The 21,877-nt window shown below is 44.1% G+C and overlaps 3 protein-coding genes across 3 annotated transcripts in view; 2 read left to right on the top strand and 1 right to left on the bottom strand.

The window, feature by feature from the left end:
* The first annotated feature begins 1,500 nt into the window (after nucleotides 1-1,500).
* Nucleotides 1,501-9,880, top strand: LOC108603801 (fatty acid synthase). Its single transcript, XM_017992899.1, has 8 exons — nucleotides 1,501-1,721; nucleotides 1,844-2,361; nucleotides 2,422-4,239; nucleotides 4,295-6,612; nucleotides 7,097-7,371; nucleotides 7,431-7,780; nucleotides 7,839-8,934; nucleotides 9,129-9,880. Exons 1-8 carry the CDS (start codon nucleotides 1,572-1,574, stop codon nucleotides 9,801-9,803), a joined length of 7,200 nt encoding a protein of 2,399 aa, XP_017848388.1. The 5' UTR covers nucleotides 1,501-1,571; the 3' UTR covers nucleotides 9,804-9,880.
* On the bottom strand, nucleotides 9,812-16,585 carry LOC108603802 (DNA polymerase epsilon catalytic subunit A). Its single transcript, XM_033293937.1, has 5 exons — nucleotides 16,515-16,585; nucleotides 16,319-16,445; nucleotides 12,567-16,268; nucleotides 10,264-12,461; nucleotides 9,812-10,209 (listed from the first exon to the last, which is right to left on the bottom strand). The coding sequence occupies exons 1-5, from the start codon at nucleotides 16,583-16,585 to the stop codon at nucleotides 9,906-9,908; spliced, it is 6,402 nt and encodes a 2,133-aa protein (XP_033149828.1). The 3' UTR covers nucleotides 9,812-9,905.
* A 2,643-nt stretch (nucleotides 16,586-19,228) lies between these two features.
* LOC108604181 (ETS-like protein pointed) overlaps nucleotides 19,229-21,877 on the top strand; it is a 51,416-nt gene continuing 48,767 nt past the window's right edge. The window contains exon 1 of the mRNA XM_017993523.1: nucleotides 19,229-19,808. The gene's annotated coding sequence lies outside the window, so the exon portion shown is untranslated. The remainder of the gene's footprint in view (nucleotides 19,809-21,877) is intronic.

The raw sequence follows: 21,877 nt of genomic DNA, 5'->3' as shown, positions 1-21,877 counted from the left end.
GAACGTCAAATGATTTTTAAAGCATTGAAGTTTATCTTCAACATTGTATTTGAACCAATAAATAAAATATGTACATAACAATGCTATAGAATATTTTTGAGCCTTACTTTAACTTTAAATTTGTGCTCGAAAAAATATAAATCGTTTATAACATAGCGTAGACAGCTGCTACAATTTTTTCTCAATTCGAATGTCGCACAAAAAATTATTACAACAAAGACCTATTTATTAATATATTTGAATCAATATATTATTCAGAATTTAAGCTACGCTCATGCTTAACATTGCACACTGTTTCATATTTATGCAACTGTAACGTTTACTTATTAATAGAAAGATGCTCCCAACTGAGACTGTAAGCAGCTTATTGCTTGCCAAATTGTTTATTTAAGCCGCTTTAACACTAGAGTATGTCCTTTCTTACTAATTTACATACATTTGGGCTTGCTTTCGTTTTCGTATGCGATATAAATACAACAGTGTTCAATAAATGTTTGCCAAACAAATATTTTTATTGCAGACAAATTGAAATGATAGCAGCTCAGAGCCGAGGAGGCACCATGTGTTGTGTGGCACTTGTAGCTACGCTATGTAAAATGTAAATATATAGAAAGCAATCACATATGCATACGCATTTCGATTAGGCAAGTTCAACGAACGACTTTATGTATTTGCATTTTGCCGGTTGTTGCGGCGCTTTCAAGTTCATTAACTTGTCTACTTAATACACGCACGCTCACTTATATATATAATATACATTGTATATACGACACACCAGCTGTGCGTATACTTAATGTGCTAATAATTGACAAAAGATTTTAAATCAAAACAGCTGCATTAAAAATATATGTGCATGCATTTGCTTTAACTGCTACGAGCTATTTGCGTTTGCTTTAAATGTTTTATAACTATTTGAAAAGCAGCATAAACATGCATAGCAAAGTTGCACTCGTTAGCAAGTTGCATTTAAAAACAGAAACTGCAAATTTGTTCTGTGCGTACGTGAGTTATGTTGGACCCAGCTCAGTATCCAAGTGCCTGTGCCTGGGCATGGGCCCTAATTACAATTTGTACCTAAATAAACACAATGTACCACATGCGATAACATATATAGTATTATGCAAATCTAATTTGGATATATAGTATATATATTAAAGAAATGCTTACAGTTGTAGCTGGGCAGGCAGCACCAACACCAGCCCTTGAAATTACAATGCATGGCGAAATTTTTACTGTTTACTTATGCAATTCGCTGACTTTAATTACTTGGGGAGTGTGTGTTGTGGTCAAAGTATTTACCATTTTTGATTCTTTTATCGCTACGGAATTTGTAGCCATTGAACCTGTGTAGACAACAAATGTGTATAAAAGCAGGCATTCACTAAATTGTCGGCTCAATTGCTGTCTGTGTGGCAATTCGATAGCGACCTCTTGTTGGATTACGCCTTAACTCTCTTAATTGTGATAATAATTCCGTGTGTGTGTGTGTGTGACCACTCAGTGACTGTGAATATCCTTTTTGTGCTCAAAGAACAAACTCGTGAAACAAGTGAACAAACAAGTGCTTAAAAATGGCTGCACGCATGCTGATGGCTAAACATAAAAAACACGCCAGATCAATGCCTGATACTGATGGCGATGATATTGTGATCTCGGGCATGTCCGGCAAATTTCCAAACTCCAAAAATATAGCCGAATATGAATATAATTTGTATAACAAGGTTTGTAAACTAAAGTGTTGAATAAACTACAAAAATTCAAAGTGTAAGCGACAACTATAAAAGTTGCACATTACGTATACACCACGGATTAGCTAATGTGTGCCCGCACATATATATTGCAGATTGACATGGTTGATGACGACGAGCGTCGCTGGCGTCACTTCAATCCCGAAATACCAAAACGTTCTGGCAAAATCAGTGAGCTGGAAAAATTCGATGCCACCTTCTTTGGTGTGCACTTCAAGCAAGCGCATACAATGGATCCTCAGACGCGTATTTTAATCGAAACTGCTTACGAGGCCGTTATAGATGCAGGAATTAACCCAAAAACGCTGCGTGGCACAAAGACGGGAGTTTATGTTGGCTCCTGCATTTCGGAATCGGAGAAAACTTGGTTCTATGAAAAGGTTTCATCCGGCGGCTTTGGCATTACTGGCTGCAGTCGCGCTATGATGGCGAATCGTATTTCCTATAGCTTGGGCTTAGAAGGTCCTTCGTTTCTGCTGGACACAGCCTGCTCCAGCTCTATGTATGCGCTGGATAATGCTTTCAGTGCTATACGCAATGGAGAGATTGATGCCGCCATCATAGGCGGCTCCAATTTGTTGCTGCATCCGTTTGTCACGCTGCAGTTTGCGCGGTAAGTTAAATATTCATTAAGTCAACATCAATCTTGATTGCTTTTGCTTTTGTCTTGCAGCTTGGGCGTCTTGGCACCTGACGGCTTTTGTCGTCCTTTCGATAAGGACGCCAGCGGCTATACGCGCTCGGAGACCATCAACTGCATGTTCCTGCAACGCAAGCGCGATGCCAAGCGCGTCTATGCAAGTGTTGTCTACTCCAAGACTAATTGTGATGGCTACAAGCCAGAGGGCATTACCTATCCGTCGGGCAAGGTGCAGGAGAAGCTGCTGCAGGAATTCTACAAGGAAATTGATTTAACGCCCAATGACTTGGGCTATCTGGAGGCGCACAGCACGGGCACCGTTGTTGGCGACCCCGAGGAGTGCAAAGCCATTGACAATGTGCTCTGCAGTCAGCGCAGCGAACCGCTGCTGGTGGGCTCAGTCAAATCAAATGTAGGACACTCGGAGGCAGCCTCAGGCATTTGCTCGCTGGTCAAAGCATGCTTTGCATTTGAGACTGGTCTAATAGCGCCCAATATTAACTTTACCGAAGTGAAGCCAACAATTACCGCATTGGCCGAGGGACGTTTGATTGTGGTAAATGATCCTACGCCGCTGCCCAAGCCTTACATAGGCATCAATTCCTTTGGTTTTGGCGGCGCCAATGCGCATGCCATACTCAAAGCGTATCCAAAGTCTAAGCACAACTTTGGCTTGCCCGAGGATGAGCTGCCACGCATACTCACCTGGGCGGGACGCACTGAGGAGGCTTGCCACGAAATATTCAATGCCATTGAAAAGAAGCCGCTGGATGCGGAATTTATTGGACTGCTGCAGAATATTCAAGAGGAAGATGTCTCTGGTTTGGTATTCAGAGGTTATGGCATTTTTGCTAAGAACGGCAGCGAACCCACCAAGCCGCTGGCCAAGGATGTGCAGCATTATACAGGACTACAGCGTCCCATTGTTTGGGTATACAGCGGCATGGGCTCGCAGTGGAACGAAATGGGCGCTTCCTTGATGAGCATACCGCGTTTCCGCGAGTCCATTGAAGTCTGCCACAAGACTTTGCTGCCCAAGGGCATTGATCTCATTGACATTATTACCTCCAACGATCCGGCGATCTATCAAAATATTCTCAATTCATTTGTGGGCATTGCAGCGGTGCAGATTGGTCTGACAGATGTGCTGCGTGAGCTGAACCTAGAGCCGGATTATATTATTGGGCACTCTGTGGGTGAACTGGGCTGCGCCTATGCTGATGGCGGTTTGACTGCAGAGCAAATGATCTTGGCTTCGTACTATCGCGGGCGTGTCAGTGTGGATGTGGATAAGATACGCGGCTCTATGGCAGCTGTAGGCATTGGCTACAAGACTATCAAGACTATGCTGCCTGAGACTATTGAAGTTGCTTGCCACAATGGCCCAGACTCTTGCACCATTTCTGGTCCCATTGAGCATGTGGCAAAGTTTGTTGCAGAGCTCAAGGCAAAGGATATCTTTGCTAAGGAAGTGCCTTGCTCCAATATTGCTTATCATTCGCGCTATATAGCAGCTATGGGTCCGCCACTGCTGGAATATATGCATCAGACCATACCCAATCCCAAGCCTAGAACTGCCAAGTGGCTGAGCAGCAGTGTGCCCAAGAGCGAATGGGAGCAACCTGAGCGTAAACTCTGCTCAGCTGAATATCATACAAACAATTTGCTCAGCAGCGTGCTCTTCGAAGAGACCTTTGCGCTCTTGCCCAAGAATGCGCTCACCATAGAAATTGCGCCACATGGACTGCTTGGCGCTATACTCAAGCGCTCCATGCCTGGTGGCGTGCACATACCTCTCACCCACAGAGGCAACAAAAATAATGCTCTGTTCTTTATGACAGCGCTGGGCAAGTAAGTAGCTCAACATTTATGTTAAAACTACCAAACTAATTGATTTACTTTGCAGACTCTACCAAAACGGCTTAATGGTGCCAGTGGCCAATCTGTACCCCAAGATTGACTTCCCTGTGTCCCGCTCTACGCCCAGCATCAGCTCACTCATACGCTGGGATCACAGCGAAGATTGGTTTGTTACCAAGTACGAAAACATGAAAACCAAGTCGAGTGGCGAACGCGTCTTCTCTGTTAATCTAGCCAGCGATAATGAAGAGTTCATGAGTGGTCATGTCATCGATGGCAAAATCTTAGTGCCTGCCACTTGTTATTTGCAATATGTTTGGGAAACCTTCTCGTTGATGTATCATGGACCCAGCTACATGGATGTGCCTGTGGAGTTCGAGGATGTCAAATTCCTGCGTGCTACCAATATGTCTGTTAATGGCGAAGTGGAGTTGAATGTTATGATTCATTACGGTACTGGACACTTTGAAATCACTGAAGCTGGCAGCTTGGTAGTCACAGGTATTATACGTGAAATTGAAGCGCCCACTGTGCCGGAAGTTTATCACTTCAAACAAGAGTCTGAATTCCCCATGGTGTCCACCAAGGACTTTTACAAGGAGTTAAAGCTGCGTGGCTATCATTACAATGGCGCTTTCCGTGCTGTGCGCAGCGCACGCTCCGATGGTCTGCATGGCAAAGTGGAGTGGAACTACAATTGGGTTACCTTTATGGATGCCATGCTGCAGATTCATATACTAGGCACAGATTCGCGCTCGCTGCTGCTGCCCACTAAGATACGCAAGCTGCGCATTAATGGCGTGCATCATTTCAATTTAATGAGCCAAATGGATCCCGAGGATCGTGTCTTTGATGTTTATGTGGATCACAAGTACGATCGCATTGTTGCTGGTGGCATTGAGCTTGTGGGTCTGCATGCCAGTCCAGTGCAGCGTCGTCGTCCGCCAGGCATTCCAGTGCTGGAGAAATACGAATTTGTGCCTTATCTGCCAGCTCCAGCATTGACTGCTGCCAATGCTGCGCGCATTTGCGTGCAACTGGCGCTGGACAATAATAACATACTCAAGATGAAGCTGGTGGAAGTCGACACCGATGGCAGAGACACAGTGCTGGAGCGCTTCATTGAAGCTATTGAAGATCTGCCCGTCATTACCGGCGAGTATATGTATCTGACTGATAGAAAGCTTGAGGAAATCTCTGGCATACACATTGAAAATGGCAAACTTGCCACCTTGTCCAACTATCATTTTGTTGTGGCTGGCGGCGTTTGCGGTGCAAGCAACGAGGAGGTCATCAAAACAGCGCAGAAGGTGCTTGTGGACAATGGTTATCTGCTCATCCGTGAGCGTCCTACAACCAACATTAGCAGCTTACATCTACCCGAACAGTTCCACTTAATTACAGTCATACCCATTGACAATCATGAGGAAGTGTTCCTGCTGCTGCAGAAAGTGTCCAAGAAACTGCAAATGCAGCCCACTGTTGTCAAAGTTTCAGAGCAGGATACGCAGTTTGAGTGGCTAGCACAGGTGCAATCAGCCATAAGCATCAAGTCTCCAGTTGTAGTCTATGCCTACAATGAGGAGCTCAATGGCCTGCTGGGCTTGGTTAACTGTCTGCGCAAGGAGCCCGATGGCAACTTGGTTACCTGCTTCTACATTGATGACAAGCATGCGCCTGCTTTTAATCTCGCTGATGCATTCTATGCCACGCAGTATTCATTGGGACTTGCGTTCAATGTTTATCGTCAAGGCGCTTGGGGCAGCTTCAGACATCTACAGCTGCCTACAGTGGATGAACCAAAGCCCAGACATGATCACATTTATGGCAATGTTATGCAGCGTGGTGATCTGTCCTCGTTGCGCTGGTTCGAGGGTCCACTGGCACCCGAGGATTGCATGATTAAGATTGCCTACTCCTCCTTGAACTTCCGCGATGTTATGCTGGCCACAGGCCGCCTTGCTGTGGAGCTCTATGGCTCCAATCGCATTGATCAGAGCTGTGTGCTGGGCTTTGAGTATTCTGGCATTAATACAAAGACAGGTCGTCGCATTATGAGCATGGTCGTCAAGGGCGGCGTTGCTTCATATGTGGAAAAGCCTTCCAAGCTGATTTGGGATATACCCGATCATTGGTCGCTGAAGGAGGCGGCAACGGTGCCAGTTGTCTACATAACCGTTTACTACGCTTTCTTTATGGCCACCGATATACGCAAGGGCAAGAGCATCCTCATCCACGCGGGCACGGGCGGCATTGGACTGGCTGCCATACGTGTGGCATTGGCTTATAATCTGGAGGTGTTCACCACTTGCAGCTCGCCACAGAAGAAACAATTCTTGCTGGATACTTTCCCTGAACTCAAAGGTGAGCATTTGTTAATTATTTATATATTTTTAAAAAATCAATTTAGACCTGCCCACTTTATAGAAACTAAACCAAGCAAGCACTTAATATTTAAATAGTTTCTTAGCAGCCATAACAATTTTACATTCCTTTGTTTTTTGCTAAGTTTTATAATATTTATTGTAATTTGATGCTATTCATTTCATTTATTTATTTTTGATTAGTATTGTTTGTTTTATTTACTTACTTGTTGACTTGTCAGTATTATTTACTTTAATTTGCTATGAATTTCGTTATTTATTTATAATGCTGCTATGTTTCATTTACATTATTTGCACACTTTTTTGCTCAATTTCATTTTTCAATTACATTTTTTGCTTTATTGTTATTTATTAGATTTTTTATTTACTTTTTCTTATTTATTTACTTGTTCACTTTGATTTTTTCAATTTCGTATATTATTTGTTTATTTATTTAACTTTCATTTACATCACAACCATTGCAGAATCGCATATTGGCAACTCACGCGACACCTCCTTCGAGCTGATGGTGCAACGTGAAACCGATGGCAAGGGCGTGGACTTTGTCTTGAACTCACTCTCGGAGGACAAGCTGCTGGCTTCGGTGCGTTGCCTGGGGCAATCGGGACACTTTTTGGAAATTGGCAAATTCGATATGGCCAATGACAGCAAACTGGGTCTGGGCTGCTTCCTCAAGGAGCTCACTTTCCATGCCGTGCTGGCCGACAGTCTGCTGGTGGCCTCCGACGAAGACATTTGGGTAAGTTCTTGCGCAATGCACAAGCGAAAATAAATTTAATATTTAAATGGCCGTTGCAGCATTTGAAAAAGCTGATTGATATGGATATTGCCAGTGGCGTTATACAGCCGCTGCCAGTGACAGTCTTTCCGGCGCATGAGATTGAGCAGGCGTTCCGGCATTTGATTGGAGGCAAGCATATAGGCAAGGTGGTCATACAGGTGCGTGAGACGCCCGAAGCGCCTGAGACGATGCCGGTGCGTGTGCTCAGTCAGATTTATTTCAAGCCACACATGACGTATGTGATACCCGGTGGTCTGGGCGGCTTCGGCATGGAGCTGGCTGATTGGATGGCACTCAGAGGTGCGCGCAAGCTGGTACTTAGCTCCAGTCGCGGCATAACCAAGGACTATCAATCATATCGCATTGCGTAAGTGCAACAAACAATTAAAGCGAAAACTTATGTGAACATTAAATTTTGTAATTAGCTTGTGGAAGACTTATGGCTGCGAGGTTATAGTGAACACTGCCGATATAACTACACTTGAGGGCTGTCGCGCTCTGCTGCAGGATGCGGCGAAGTTTGGCCCAGTGGCAGGCATCTTCAATTTGGCTGTTGCCTTGCGCGATGGCATCTTTGCCAACCAAACGCTGCAGCAGTTTGTCGAAAGCTTCGCACCCAAAGCCATTGCCACCAGGCACTTGGATGTGCTCTCGCGCGCTCTGTGCCCCGAGCTGGAGCACTTTGTTGTATTCTCTAGCGTTTCGTGTGGTCGCGGCAATGCAGGCCAAACCAACTACGGCATGGCCAATTCGGTTATGGAGCGCATCATTGAGCGACGTCAGCGCGACGGTTTGCCCGCCAAGGCCATACAATGGGGCGCTGTGGGTGAAGTGGGTCTGGTGGCCGACATGGCTGAGGATAAGATTGATATGGAAATTGGCGGCACACTGCAGCAGCGCATTTCATCCTGCCTGCAAGAGCTTGACACGCTGCTGAGCTCAGATCACGCCATTGTGGGCAGCATGGTCGTCGCAGAGAAGCGCTCTGGGCGTTCCGGCAATGAAAGTATTATCGATACTGTCATGAACATTATGGGCATACGTGATCTCAAGTCTGTGTCGTTGGGCACTACGCTCTCCGAAATGGGCATGGACTCGCTCATGGCGGTGGAGATTAAGCAAACGCTGGAGCGTGACTTTGAACTGGTGCTAACGCCGCAAGATCTGCGTGCGCTCACATTCCAGAAGCTCCAGGAGTATGTTGAAGCCAGAGAGAAAGAAAATACGGATGCAGTGAAGATGATATTTGCCTCCGAGGGCAAGCTGCTGGGCATGGAGCTGCTCATACGCAATTTGGGCGACGAATCGCATTGCGATCAAATCATGTTCCCACTCAAGACACATGCAGCTCCCTCTAAGCTCAGCGTGCCACCCAATATCATTATTCCTGGACTGGAGGGCACAGCGGGTCAAGCGTGGTATAACATTGGCGCCACCCTGAACAGCAGAGCGAATGTGTTGCAGCTGCATCAGTTTGCCAAACTTGAGACTGTGAGCGACATTGCTCAACAAGCATTGGAGGTGAGTTCTACTAAAAGTTAAACTTAAAAGAGAGAGACTGGGGAAATAAAATTACCAAATTTGGTTGCTCTAGCTCTTTGAGTCTCAGAGTTATTGTTGCTCATACAGACGCAGAGAGATTCTTTCTATGAAAATGTCAAAGCTTAAGCAAACGATTTAATTTAAATTTTAATTTTTAATTCTTTTTTTTACAGCACGTTAGAACTTTGCTCAAACCCTCAGATCCCTTCTATCTCATTGGCTACTCCTACGGTTCCTATGTGGCGCTGCAGCTGGCGTCGCTGCTGGAGAGCGCCGGCTATCGCGGCCATGTGCTGCTGCTAGACGGTGCGCCACACTTCCTGACGCGACTGACAAATCTGCATTTGGGTGCGAACTTCAGCGACAACGACTTGTACGACTTGCTGTACTCCAGCATTGTGAATCAAATCTTCCCCGAGGAGAGCAAAGAGAATGCAGCGCTGCTGTTCCATAAGCTGGACACGCTGCAAGAGAAAATCGATTTGTTTATGGAGTATGTGAGCAAGCAGCAGCTATACAGCAAGGAGTATTCCCAGACCATGGTGGAGGCCATGTTCCGACGCGTCAAAATGGCAGCGCACTTTGATTTACAGAGCGTCAAGGACCTCAAGTGCAACATAACACTAGTGCGGCCAGCTGAGGTGTCGCTGCAGGATATTGAAGAGGACTACTGCGTGTCGCAGCTGACCACAGGCAAGGTGACACTCAAGGTTATCGAGGGTAATCACACCACGATGCTGGACAATCCAGTGCTGCCACAAATAATCAACGACTTTGATCCAGGACTGCTGGACGACAAGAACTTTGAGGAGTACATCAGAGATGTGAAAGCAGTTGCTGTAGTTTAAATTTATATACATTTTATTAATAATCTTAGCTATAAGTAAACGGATTGGCCAACAAAGTTTATAATGCAAATTTTAAAACAAATAAAATTCATATACTTAATATTAACGCGCTGTATGCAACACTTGTTGCACGCTCTGTTGCAACAGCGGCATCTTGTGATATTTGGAGACATTGCTAAAAGTGTGCAGCAGCGTTTCAATCTCCTTGCCACTAATAAGCGGCGCAAAGTTGCCCGCACAGCTGCAGAATTCAGCCAAATTCTCGCGTTTGATTTCATTGCAGCGCACGCAGCGCAAATCCTGAAGCACATAGCTCATCATTTTGCGCTGCAGCACGTCCAGCATGCGCATTTCAATCTCCTCATTGTCATAGGCAACAAAGCACTGCGCGCAAAGCCAAACGGGTCTAAAAGAAAGTGAGTTAATAGCTGTTTATAACATTTTAATTTATCAAACTTACATGCCATCCTTCATGGCTCGCTGCTTGTCCTTGCACAAGTCCAAGTCGCGACAATGATTGCATGCCTTGCATATAACTTCATTGATAATGTACGTATCACAGGGATCTGTCCATTCAGCTAGATCAGAGAACTCGCCTATGCCCACCAAACGCAGCATATTGCGTCTTAGCTCATTCGTTTGCTCCGCCAGCGTTTTGTCCACATTCAGCACCTTGACCAGCGTGCGTATGAGCTGCAGTCCTGGACTTGGCTTGCCCTTGCCATAATTCTTATGCAGCTTTTGCACATAGTCAAAGGCGCAGTGTGATATATCCTTTATAGCCAGCTCTGTGTTCTTGCGCTCCGCTAACGATTGCATGAAAAGCGTTAACAGCGCTTCGAATTTCTCACGACAATCGTTTTCATCTGGCAGCTGCTCGCCTATGGTCCAGTTAAGCTCTAGCGCTAGCTCATCCTCAGGCTCTTCGGTTTGTTGCACCAAATCCTCCAGCTCAGCAGCTGCGTGCTCAGCTTCATCTTCATCATCTTCCTCCTCTGCCGCTTCAGTATCCAGTCTAGCGCTTGCTATAGCGCTTACCGTTTCATCTATGCCCTTGGGCAGCTTGCCGCGTATGCCTGAGAAATTCGACTGATCCAGCCACAACATAAAGCTCCAGCACTGCTCAAAACTCAGCTGTATGGAATGAAACATTTCCTTGTTGCGCAAACTCTGCACTATATAGTCCACATAGCCCAAAGCATCGGATACTGACTTCTTGCCTGAGCTTAATATAATGCGATTGAAATCCGCATAGACAATGGTGGCGCCCAGACGCTTGAACTCCGCTATAATGCGCAAAAACATTTTACGCATCAAATTGTTGAGCGAGCGACGCAGCGCAGGATCATAGAGCAGCGCGCTGCTGCTGCGCACCCAACGATAGAAGTGCACAATTTGAAAATCGGAAAAGATATTGCGATTGAGTGAAACCTCACGCAGCCAGCCATTGACCATGGAGCGCATAACGCGAAACGCAGCAGAGCAGAGCGCAGTTTCATCATAGCTGGGTAATGTAGCTGCGGGCACAGTGCCAATCATTTCTTCAAGTGAAGCTTGCGGCATAACATCAAAGGTGATAGCAGAGCTGGCGCCTTCCATTTCCTGTATGCGATTCGACTGCAGCAAAGCGCTGACAGCCAAACTATCCAGCGCTAGTTCGACGCACACATCGCCGTAGTAACCCGCGCGATTTTGCACCACTGAAATGCTTTCCTCAAACTCCGCTAACAAGCGACTGTCGTCTGCCTCACGTCCACCCAAATCCGGACGCGTGCTGTTGGACCACCAAAGCACAAAGTTGTGTTTCTGCAGCAGACGCGCAAAGAAGAGATCAGCGCCGAAGAGCACCGTATCCGGCGGCATGTTGCCAATGGGCACATGAAAGTAGCGACACTGATCCAGCATTAAATCGAGCACATTTTGTAGATTCAAAAAATGACGCACTACAGCGCGTGCGCCTTGACGCTGCCAATCCAAGCCGCCAAGCAAGCTGGCATCGTCTGAAATGTGTATTTGCGCTTGAGGAAACTCCAGCAGCACAGGCATAGCAGCGCTTAGCTTGCGCGCCTCCACAGCTGTTTGCAGGCAGAGCATAGTGGGTCCCAGCTGCTCCTGTTTGTAGTTGGAAAGCGCGCGCTGTATGTGCCTATAAATCTGCTTAACATCCACTTCGATTAACAGCTCAAAGCTAAAATCTTCAGGCGGCAACTTGTCGCCATTGGGCAAATTCTTTAGCAGCGTTAGACGCTCCGCTGTATACAGCTGCTTCATGTTGGGCATTTGATTGGTGCGCACTGTATCCAGCGCAAAGATTAGCGCACGCTTGCTGGGCAGCAAAAATAGCGCCCAAAACTCTTTCTTTGCAGTGGGTATATTATGCTGATAAAGATAAATCTTGCGCAGCTTGTGGCTTGCTTGCTCCAAATAACGCACATGCGACTGCGGACGCTGCTCCAGCTGCTCAATGTTGAAGCATTCCAGCTCGCGTGTTGACAACTGCGCTAGGCGTCGCGCCTCCTCACGCTGCACGCCGCATATGCAGCCCATGTCCATCAAAGCGCGAAATTCCAGCGTCATTTGTGTTTCATATATTCCCTCAATGTCTGGCGTAGCCAAATCCGCCAGCATGCCCAGGCAATTGTCACGAATCGCCACCATCTTACACACAAGCTTACATTGCCAGGGCATTCCAGCAGACGCTCGCGCCGCCAGTCAAGAACCACCCAAAGTTGCAGCGGCGCCTCTGGTTGTTGCCTGCTGCACTTGCTCACCTGCGCGCATGCGTTTGCTTTGCTGGCGGCAACGCTGACGCTGCTCCAGCTGCCACGCCCATTTGCGTTTTTGAAAACGCACCCACTCCAGCATGGACTTGCGATTGTCAGCCATAGCTGGTGGTGAGCCCAGCGCTTGACGCCATATCTTTGGCTGCTCTTGCTGCTGCTGCTGCTCCTCGTCGTCCACTTGCACACGCTTGCGTTTGTGCACCAGCGGTCTGCCCGCACTGCCTGCATCATGTGCCTGCCCTGCCATATCCTCCATGTCAGCCAAATCTTTGGGCTCCTCTTCCAGCGCCGGCTTGGGCTTTGGTCTGCTGCTAAACATTTCATTAATGCGTCGCTGCTTCAGCACATCGTTCTTCTCCAGCATTTTCTTATGCAGCCAATCCGGATGCTGCACGCGCGGCACAGGATTCGCCAAGCCCTGCAGCGCTGCTGGTATGGTTATAATCTTTTGTATAGTGCCACCCAAACGCTCTATATAGTACTGCCAGTCAAGCACATCGCGTATGTCCGCATCGCCCATGGTGTTGTCCTTGAGCCAACGACGCAAATGATGCCGCCGCACGCTGGGCTCAGACTGGAATATAGCCAAGGGCACAGCACGCTCAGTGACTGGCGCGCCCTCTGGTTTCTTGGATATAATATACTTGCAGGCCAAACCCGCATCCTTGACCATTTGCTCGCCCAGAAATTCAGCCAGGCGCTTGGCTGTGGAAATGGACGTGCTCTTCTGTGCGCCATACTCCTCCAGCTTCTTGGACATGCTCTTGTTCTCCGCAATGAGCTCAAACAGCTCCGAGTCTGGCAAATTGGAGCCACGACTGTAGAGCACGTCCAGCCAGTAATCCGCCACTTTGGCTACAGAGGCGTAGCATTCCTCCAGCGTGCTGCCCGCTAGAAAAGCCTCAAAAACTGAGCTTTGAAAATTCTTTATAAGCTGCAGCTCGCCACGACGCTTGACCTCAAAGCCCTTCAGCTCCGCCAGCGACCCATCAAAGTTGAATACAGCGTAACGTTTTTTAAGCTTCTTGCCCTCCTCCTTGGCAGCGGGCAGCACCATGGCCAAGTAAGGACCATCCACTTCAAAGAATATAGAATTCTCATCGCGTATATCATAGCTGGGCGCACCTTGCTCATTGCGCTCTGCACGCAGCTCATGGTACTGATCATTGGTAAAGTGATCCTTGACCATTGTATTCAGCACTGCATTGGGATACGATATGTTTATCTTCTTCTTCTTGGCATGTGTGGTGTGCACAGTGAACTCTTGAGGAAACGAGCCCGGCAATATGCACCAGATACCATCAGTGTCCAGCTCCAGTGGACGACCCACGCGCTCGATAATCTCACGCGCTTTGGTTATAATATTGGAGCCAGTCAGACACACAATGCCCGCCATGGGCATGGAATGCCAGCGTGCTCCACGACGCATAACATAACCATAGAAGGAATTGAGAATACACTTGTGCGCCAGCTGCAGTGAATCGTAAAGCACCTCACGGCCTTTGGCAGCTTTAACTTCAGTGGCATCACCAGAGGCCACCGCAGCATTGACCGCCGCCTTGGCCACTTTGGTAAGTCCTTTGTACTCGTAGCGACGATCACGAAAGGCGCGCACTGTGTCCACATAGAAGCTGTTCTCCTGCTGGCATATGGTGGAGTTGCGCGTCTCCAGCTTGGTGATCTTGGTTTTCTTATAAGCCTTGCGGCAATAATCCGACAAACGCTTCTTCTCATATGCCGCCTGATCCTCTTTGGACAACTCATGAAAAGCGCGCGTAGGACCGCCTGGAAAGAGTGAGGGAAACTTTTCTGTTTCCAGCTGCTGCTGTATGCGCTGGAATTCATTGCGTGAGGCGGGCAACATCTCGCCACGCCAGAGCCAATCCATTGAGCGCTTGCAACGCACGCCGGGCTTATTGAAATCGCAGGCTGCGCAGTCGCGTTCGCTGACCATAGCCGATGGCTGCAGGCGATTGGTTAGAATAATATTTGGATACATAGCGCCCACATCCAAGTGATAGATAACAGGCTGCTCCAGTCGATTGGGTATGTCATGCAAGCCCTGCAAACCTTGCACAATTTCCTGCTGCACTTCAGCCAGATTGCTAACCTGATCCAGCGGTATGCCCTCCTCCACTTCAATGGCATGCTTAAGCACTGCATCCACATTGTTCATAAGCTGCTTAACCATGGCAGGATCCAGCCTAAAGCGACAGGGTATATCAGCACGAAAGATGCCCGACTCAAGCGCTTCGACATGACCGCCCACGTAGGTTTCTGAATCCAGCACATGACCCTCATTGGACAGCTTGTTGAGCTCGCTCTGATGCTTGTTGGGATACACTATGTTCGCATGATAGGCCTCCACCATGAGCAGCGTTTCGCACAAAGTGCCAGAGCCCTTGCGCAGAATCTCATCCGGCTCCATGGGAATTATGGTGTTCAAGGCGAATATAAATGGATGCACATACTTCATATAAAGATAATAAGTAGCTACAGCATCGGACACTGAGTAATTGGACAGCACTTGCGGCTGCTCCACAGCCATGCGACACATATCCTCCGGATCCAGCTCCACAGGATCGTAGCGCAGCTTAGCCTTAGCCACAGCCTTTAAGCCCTGCGAGCCCACAGGCAAATAGGAGTCACGCTTCACCCAGCACAGGCAGTCCATGTGTATGGCTGGGCGACACAAATAGTTGCCATCGCGCACCTTGGCAAAGCCAATCTCCTGCTTCATATCCAAATCGTAGACTGCAGCACGTGTTTCCACAAAAGGCCAATCGAAAAAGTCACCATTGTAGGTCACCACTATATGCGGACGCACCTCCATTATGTGATCGAAGAACTTTTGAATCAACTGCATTTCGTTCTCCTCATTGAAGATTATAAAGTTGCCCTCAAACTCTGGCTTGGGAGTGTACTCAAAGTCGGCTACATCGCAGCTGATGATTTCACGATTAGTTATCAAATAGCCTTGGCCATCAATCATATAGGATATCATCATAATCTGATCGGTTTGTGCATCGGGAAATTTAAGCGGCAGCTTGGTGGTTTCTATATCAAAGGCAAGCACCACAGGCTCCGGACGGTCCAATATATCCGAGCGGCAAGTGATGACGGGCAGCTCCGCGCCGCTGCGACAGCGTATGTTGTACCACTGACCGCAAAAGATGCGCAAGTCAATGGAAACACGCACATGATACGGCACATCGTGCTCACGTATGTCCATAATGCAGTCAAAGTAGTCCAGCTGACGCTTGCCGCCGCCAGAGTCGTCGCTGTTGTTGGCCGACTGCGCCAAGGAGTTTGCCAACATTTGCATATAGTATGTATTCGACTTAGCGCGCTCCGTATTGCGACGCACTGCAGCCATCAGCTCGCGCCGCACCTTGGTCATGGCAGTCTGATTGAGAAACGACAGCTTTATATAGTGTTGCTGCAGCCCGGACAAGTGATTGGCCAAATCCAAGTCCTCTTTAGTTATATGCTCCAATGATGCTATTTGGCCGCTATATTTGCGTCCCAGAAAACGCGCAACCTCCAGCTGCATATTGGCCTCCGGACGTATCAGCAAATACGGCTTATAAGGCACAGTGCACTTGAAACGTGATCCATCCATTTGTATAAAGAATAAATCCAGCGCTGCAATTAGCCTGCGATCCTCATCCAGCACTTCGTTCTGCAATTGCTCAAAGTTAATTTAAATCTATTTATTTAACTTTTACTTACAGCGTGCATATTTATAAGATACCCAGTGCGCTCCAGGCTATCCTTAACTCTATCAAAGCCATATTTGGAGTCGATCTTATCATTCTCACGCGACTGTCTGTAGCCTGCCTCATTAAAGAAGTCATCACTTGAAACAAAAACAAACCAGTTAAAATGGAATTGTTTATAATCTTTTGCGTTTCACTTCACTACTTACCCCTCTGCACGCGTTTCGCTTACAAATTTTCCTGTATTTTGTAGCACTTTTGATTTGCCAGCATCACTCATAGTTGCATTTAATGTGCATTAATATTTTTGCACACAAATTTTGCTTGCCTTGGCGCCTTTTATAGTGATGTGCGCTCAACTTCAATGTTACCAGTTCTTAATAGTAACGAGTCACCACTGTGATAATATAAATGTAACTTTATTGAGTCACATAATATTTGAATTTTACTTGGCGCCAACATGTTGGAATACATTTTTAATTAAAGCAGCATGCTTAATCTATATTATAGTTACTAATACACATTAGTAAACTACTATTTATGTATTTGTTTTGGCTTAATTTCTTTGTTTTCGTTTTATTTAAGCTTTGCCTAAAAGTAAGTTGGCAGTCCTATCAGATTGTGGTACGTTAAGTTGGTTGCAATTACATTTGGCGCTAAAATTTTGTTCTTTTGTGCTTTTTGGTGCCTTTATCTTTTCATATTGCACTATGACTTTGATTTCAAAATTATTTTCTGTAGCAAATTATAATGTTTTTCTTAAGGAAATTGATCTATGACCTTTATTGATCGGTATGAAACATATTCACAAGCTGATATATGTATTTTTATATGATTTGCTTTGGAAATCGCCCTAAAAGCCAATAAATATATGTTTTTATCTCTAAATATTAGATTATAGTTACAGATTGAAAGCTTAAACTGATATATATCCTATTCATTTCCATTTAAGCCATATACAAATGTATTTAACGATGTATTTTATAAAAAACAAATTTTCACTAGCAAAAATTGCAAATTGCGACTGTCTGACTTGATTTTATTATACTTTTGCTGCATATATAGCGATGTTTCAGTTTTGCGTTCATTCAATAATTGTAAAGCTATAAAGATTATTGTATGTACTATATATTTTAATCAATAAATATCATATTTAATCAATAACTATCTTAATGTGCTTTGTAAATTGGCCTTAAAGCCAATTAACATTAGTTTTATCTCTAATTTTTAGTTAATAACTACTGATTGTTAGCTAAAATTGTTATATATTCTATTTCTTTGCATTTAAACAATATACAAATGTATTTTACTATGTATTTTACAAAAAAACAAAATTTTCAGTAGCACAAAACGCAAAATGCAAATGTTTGACTAGATTTTATTATACTTTTGCTACATACATTGCGATTTTGCAGTTTTGCCTTCATTCATAAATTGTAAAACTATTAAGATTAATGTATGTACTATATATTTTAATTAATAATATAATAAATTATAGTCAATAAAAACATTGTTGACAATCTAGTTACTTATATTCATTCATTATTTCTATCTGTCAACCATCTGCGCAATATACAATATATTTTCATAATTAGTAAATTGATAATCAATTTGTATATTGTTGGCAAATTAGTGAGTATAGTTAAACGATTTCAATCTGTTTACTATATAGTATATAATCTCAATGCATTTGTGCAACAAACACAGATTCATTCATAAATCCGGCTCTCCTACACTGATAGTAAAGCCGAATGGCGCACTTAAAGCCAAACACACCTGCACAGTATGAAAGACCTGACAAATATAATTCTATTTTGTTTAATAAAAATTAATATATGTCACAAAGTTTTAAGTATTGCATTTCATTTTGTAAACCAGTTTACTAAAACTCGTAATTAGGCAGTGAGCGCAATTTAATAATTTACTTATTGCTATGTCTGTCCCACTGTGCGAGGCTTGCTAAAAGTGATTTGCCGCACACATGGAAATACATATACAAACATAGTCAAACGTACATACATACATACTTATGTATATACGAAAACACACACTTGTAGCGTGCAGAACCACGCAGAGTCTTTTTTCGCCTTGTTGTTCTTGTTTGTTCTGATTTTCATTTCGCTCTTGCGCTAGTGTATGTGGAAAAACTGTCTCTTTGGCATGCTGCCCACGCAATGCGCTCTCTTCGGGTCTCTAAAATGCACTTACATATAAACATATTACATACATATGTATTTACATACATATAGAATGCATTACTGCAATGCAGGCAGCATTGTATTTCATTATGTGTATGCAAAAATAAATAAAAAACGCACACCAAGCCAAGTTTTACTCTCGCTTTTTTAGCCGTTATCAGTTGTCGCTTGTGCCGCTCTCATGCTCTTTTGTCGCCAAAGAGTTGGCTGCGCTCCAAAAGAGCGCAAAAGAGAGCGATAATTGTGGCGGCTGGTTGATGGAAATAACGATTAGTAACGACCAGCAGCAGCGGGTGATCACTAATTCGTGTGTTTTTAAACCGATCGGTTGTGTAAAAATATAGCGGCGGCAAGCAGAACATTGTGCGGACGGTTGCGCGGCGTGTGTTTGTGTATGTGATTTGAATAATTGAATGCTTCTTGACTATACGCAACAACAAACGGCAAACAGCAAAGCATATATAGCACACACAATTTAATTAGCAAAAAAAATCAAAAACAAAAAGCAATCTGCCCCCGCTGCTGCTGCTGCTACGGTCGTCGGTCGTTTGCCAAAGAAATAGCGAAACAGCAACAAAAACAAAACACAAATCAAAGTAGTCAAAAATATATTGATGTTCTGTTGTCAACGGATTGAGTGCAATTGAAATTGTAGCAAAATTTGTTGCTACAATTTATGCAAATTTTTGTGTGCAAAAAGTGGGTAAACAACAAAAAAAAATAAATAAATAAATAAGTGGCAGCAACAGGCAAAAGATTTTAAAAATCTAAAACCACAAAATCATCTAAACGATACTAAGCGTGTCTGTGTCAGTGTGTGTGTGTGTGTGTGTATCTGTGTGGGCTGTGATCCGTCGCGTCAGCGTCTTATAAGCCGAACTAAAGCCCAGGCTCAATCCCAAAACGGCGGTCCCTATATCGTCGTTTCCTTTATTCAGGCACGTACGTAATCTCGCTCTTTCGCACTCGCTCGCGCTCACTCTCTCGCCGGTTATAATCAACCTGCCTGCTGATCCAGCGGGCTAAAGACGCCGATAAAGATACATACTATATCAAAAAGTAAGAGAATAAGCACACAAAACAGAGAGAGAGAGAGAGAGAGAGAGACAGAGCCTGAAGTGAAGTAAAACTGTCGGCAGCTCCTGATCAAGATTATGTGCCTAATTTGAAGCTGTAATTAATTTGGATACCCTAATAAAAACAGACGCAGAGTGAGAAGTATAAAGAAAGCAACAACCAAAAAGAAAAGCAACTCAGCTACCAATTTGTGGGGCGTTGCACGCCTCCATTTTTATGGCCCCATCGGTGAGTGTGTGTAAAGTGTTGAAAACAGTAGTTGAAGTATTTTTATACAAGCAGCTAGAAAAAAAACCCTTTCGACTTGCTTAACTGCAAGTGTATTGGTGTGTTGCCTGTTTTCTTGAATGAACCTAGGAAAAAGCAAACAGGTTTCGATCAAGTTGCTGGAACTATCACAACCATTCAGTTTAGTTTGAAAAAAAAGCAACCAGGATTGTTGACGATCGTTTTGATTGCAAGTTGCAAGTGCACAGAGTGAGACAGAAAAGGGCGAGAGAGCGAGTGAGAACGAGTTAACTTCTCAACCCTTGTTGTGCCACATAATTGAAATTACTACTGTTACAGTTTCCGGTCTTACCTGTGTGATTGCATTTCTTTTTGTCTTTTATTATATTGACTTTACTTTGGGGGGCAACAGCAGCAGCATCGATGTTCATTTCGTTAATGGGAATTGTGTTAATGCTTTGTGGTTTTATTTACTTTTGGTAGCTACTGTGCTCTGATCGCGCTTAATGTGCCACAAAATGTAGATCAATGAACGCATAAAATCATTATCATATCGCTTCAGATACAATAGCCAAACATATATGACTTAACAGGTTCTTCAAAACTTTAAAGCCGCAGCAATTTAAAAATAGAAAATTTATTTTTAAAACCTTTCATAAATAAATAAAAGTTTCGATTTTTTAAAAAATTTAAAACTATTTTTAAAAACTTCCATGCATAAATTTTTTAAGCAAATTTACTAAATTATTTTCAGCATAATTATTGCTTTCATGAATAAATAAATTGTTTTTAAATTGTAATCAATGAATATTTAGAGCAATTTATTTCTTTATCATGTAAATTTATTACTATGCTAAAATACCATTTAAATAAACATTTTATTCAATACACTTTTTATTATGAATACGTCTCCTTATAAACATTTTATTCAATACACTTTTTATTGTGAATACGTCTCTTTATAAATATTATAAAAAATTCAAATCATTTAAAATATAGCATAAATAATTCATTCAATTATTTTTGCTACATTTTAAGTTAAAATTTTTAACTGTTCTAAAAATACAAATATATTTGTATGCATGACTCTCAGCTTGCAACATCTTTAAGCTGGTTCGTTGCCCCATGCAACGTTTAAAATCATACGCGTATATATAATTTTTTTTGGTCCTTGTATAACAACCTGCTACAGACGCTCCCACACACACACACACAGCTACACACATGTTAATATGGGAACGTTGTTGCCACAGACAGTCAACATGTGTGCACAGGCAAAAGATCACTGCTGATCCCTTAAACAAAAACAAAAAGCAAAGAAACTAAAACTCAAACCGTTACGTACACACACGAACGAAGCAGAAAGTGCACCCCTATTGTTGCATGCAACGCTGTCGCCGTCGTCCTACTCTGTATACAGGTTTCAGTCCCAAGTCCCAGTCCCAAGTCTCTGTCTGCGTTTTGGTTTATGGGCAAGGAGTGTGGCACCATAACGAAATATCATATTCGTTTACAATCTGTTCCTTGAGAGCAACAGCAGCATCTGCTGCCCGCTGTCTGGATCAATTTTTTGTGTCTTTCTGCTGCTGTTCTTCTTATTTCTCTTTTTAATCTTTGCTATCTTAAGCTGGAGCATCATCATGCATATTGCGTTTGCTCTTTTTCCACAGAAAAACATATGCTATGGATTCTTTATTTTCCATTGCGCATTCGTAGAAAGTGTTTACTATTTTCGCTGCCTTTTTGGCTGCTCGCTTATCGAAGTGGCTGTGAGATAAGGTGAGCGTTTGCTTGTTGCTCGTGTTGCAGATACAGCAACAACAACAACAACAACAACAACAACAACAACAACAACAACAACAACAAGCTTTGCCTTGCTTGTTATTTTGGTAAAATGGGAACTCGCCGTAGAGCGCGCTCTATCTAAAGTATATAGCAAATCGAAGGTCGAAGCAAACAATAAAATGAAGATATGACAGACACGAGTCTTAGCTTATCATGTTAATTAGCACTGTAGAGGAATAAAACTAGGCGCATGAAGAAATATGTAGGAAACTCCCAAATAGAGT

Source organism: Drosophila busckii, chromosome 3R (genome assembly GCF_011750605.1).
Source record: "Drosophila busckii strain San Diego stock center, stock number 13000-0081.31 chromosome 3R, ASM1175060v1, whole genome shotgun sequence".
NCBI classification, from domain to species: domain Eukaryota; kingdom Metazoa; phylum Arthropoda; class Insecta; order Diptera; family Drosophilidae; genus Drosophila; species Drosophila busckii.
This window is presented reverse-complemented; position numbering and strand designations above follow the sequence as displayed.

Excerpts from the sequence above, each read along its gene's own strand:
- LOC108603801 (XM_017992899.1), top strand. The coding sequence starts at position 1,572 with ATGGCTGCACGCATGCTGATGGCTAAACATAAAAAACACGCCAGATCA. Across the intron at positions 4,240-4,294 it reads TTTATGACAGCGCTGGGCAA|ACTCTACCAAAACGGCTTAA; the intron begins GTAAGTAGCTCA and ends TTTACTTTGCAG. Across the intron at positions 8,935-9,128 it reads TTGCTCAACAAGCATTGGAG|CACGTTAGAACTTTGCTCAA; the intron begins GTGAGTTCTACT and ends TTTTTTTTACAG.
- LOC108603802 (XM_033293937.1), bottom strand. The coding sequence starts at position 16,585 with ATGAGTGATGCTGGCAAATCAAAAGTGCTACAAAATACAGGAAAATTT. Across the intron at positions 16,446-16,514 it reads AGCGAAACGCGTGCAGAGGG|TGATGACTTCTTTAATGAGG; the intron begins GTAAGTAGTGAA and ends TTTTGTTTCAAG. Across the intron at positions 12,462-12,566 it reads GCATGCGCGCAGGTGAGCAA|ATGGTGGCGATTCGTGACAA; the intron begins GTGCAGCAGGCA and ends CTTGTGTGTAAG.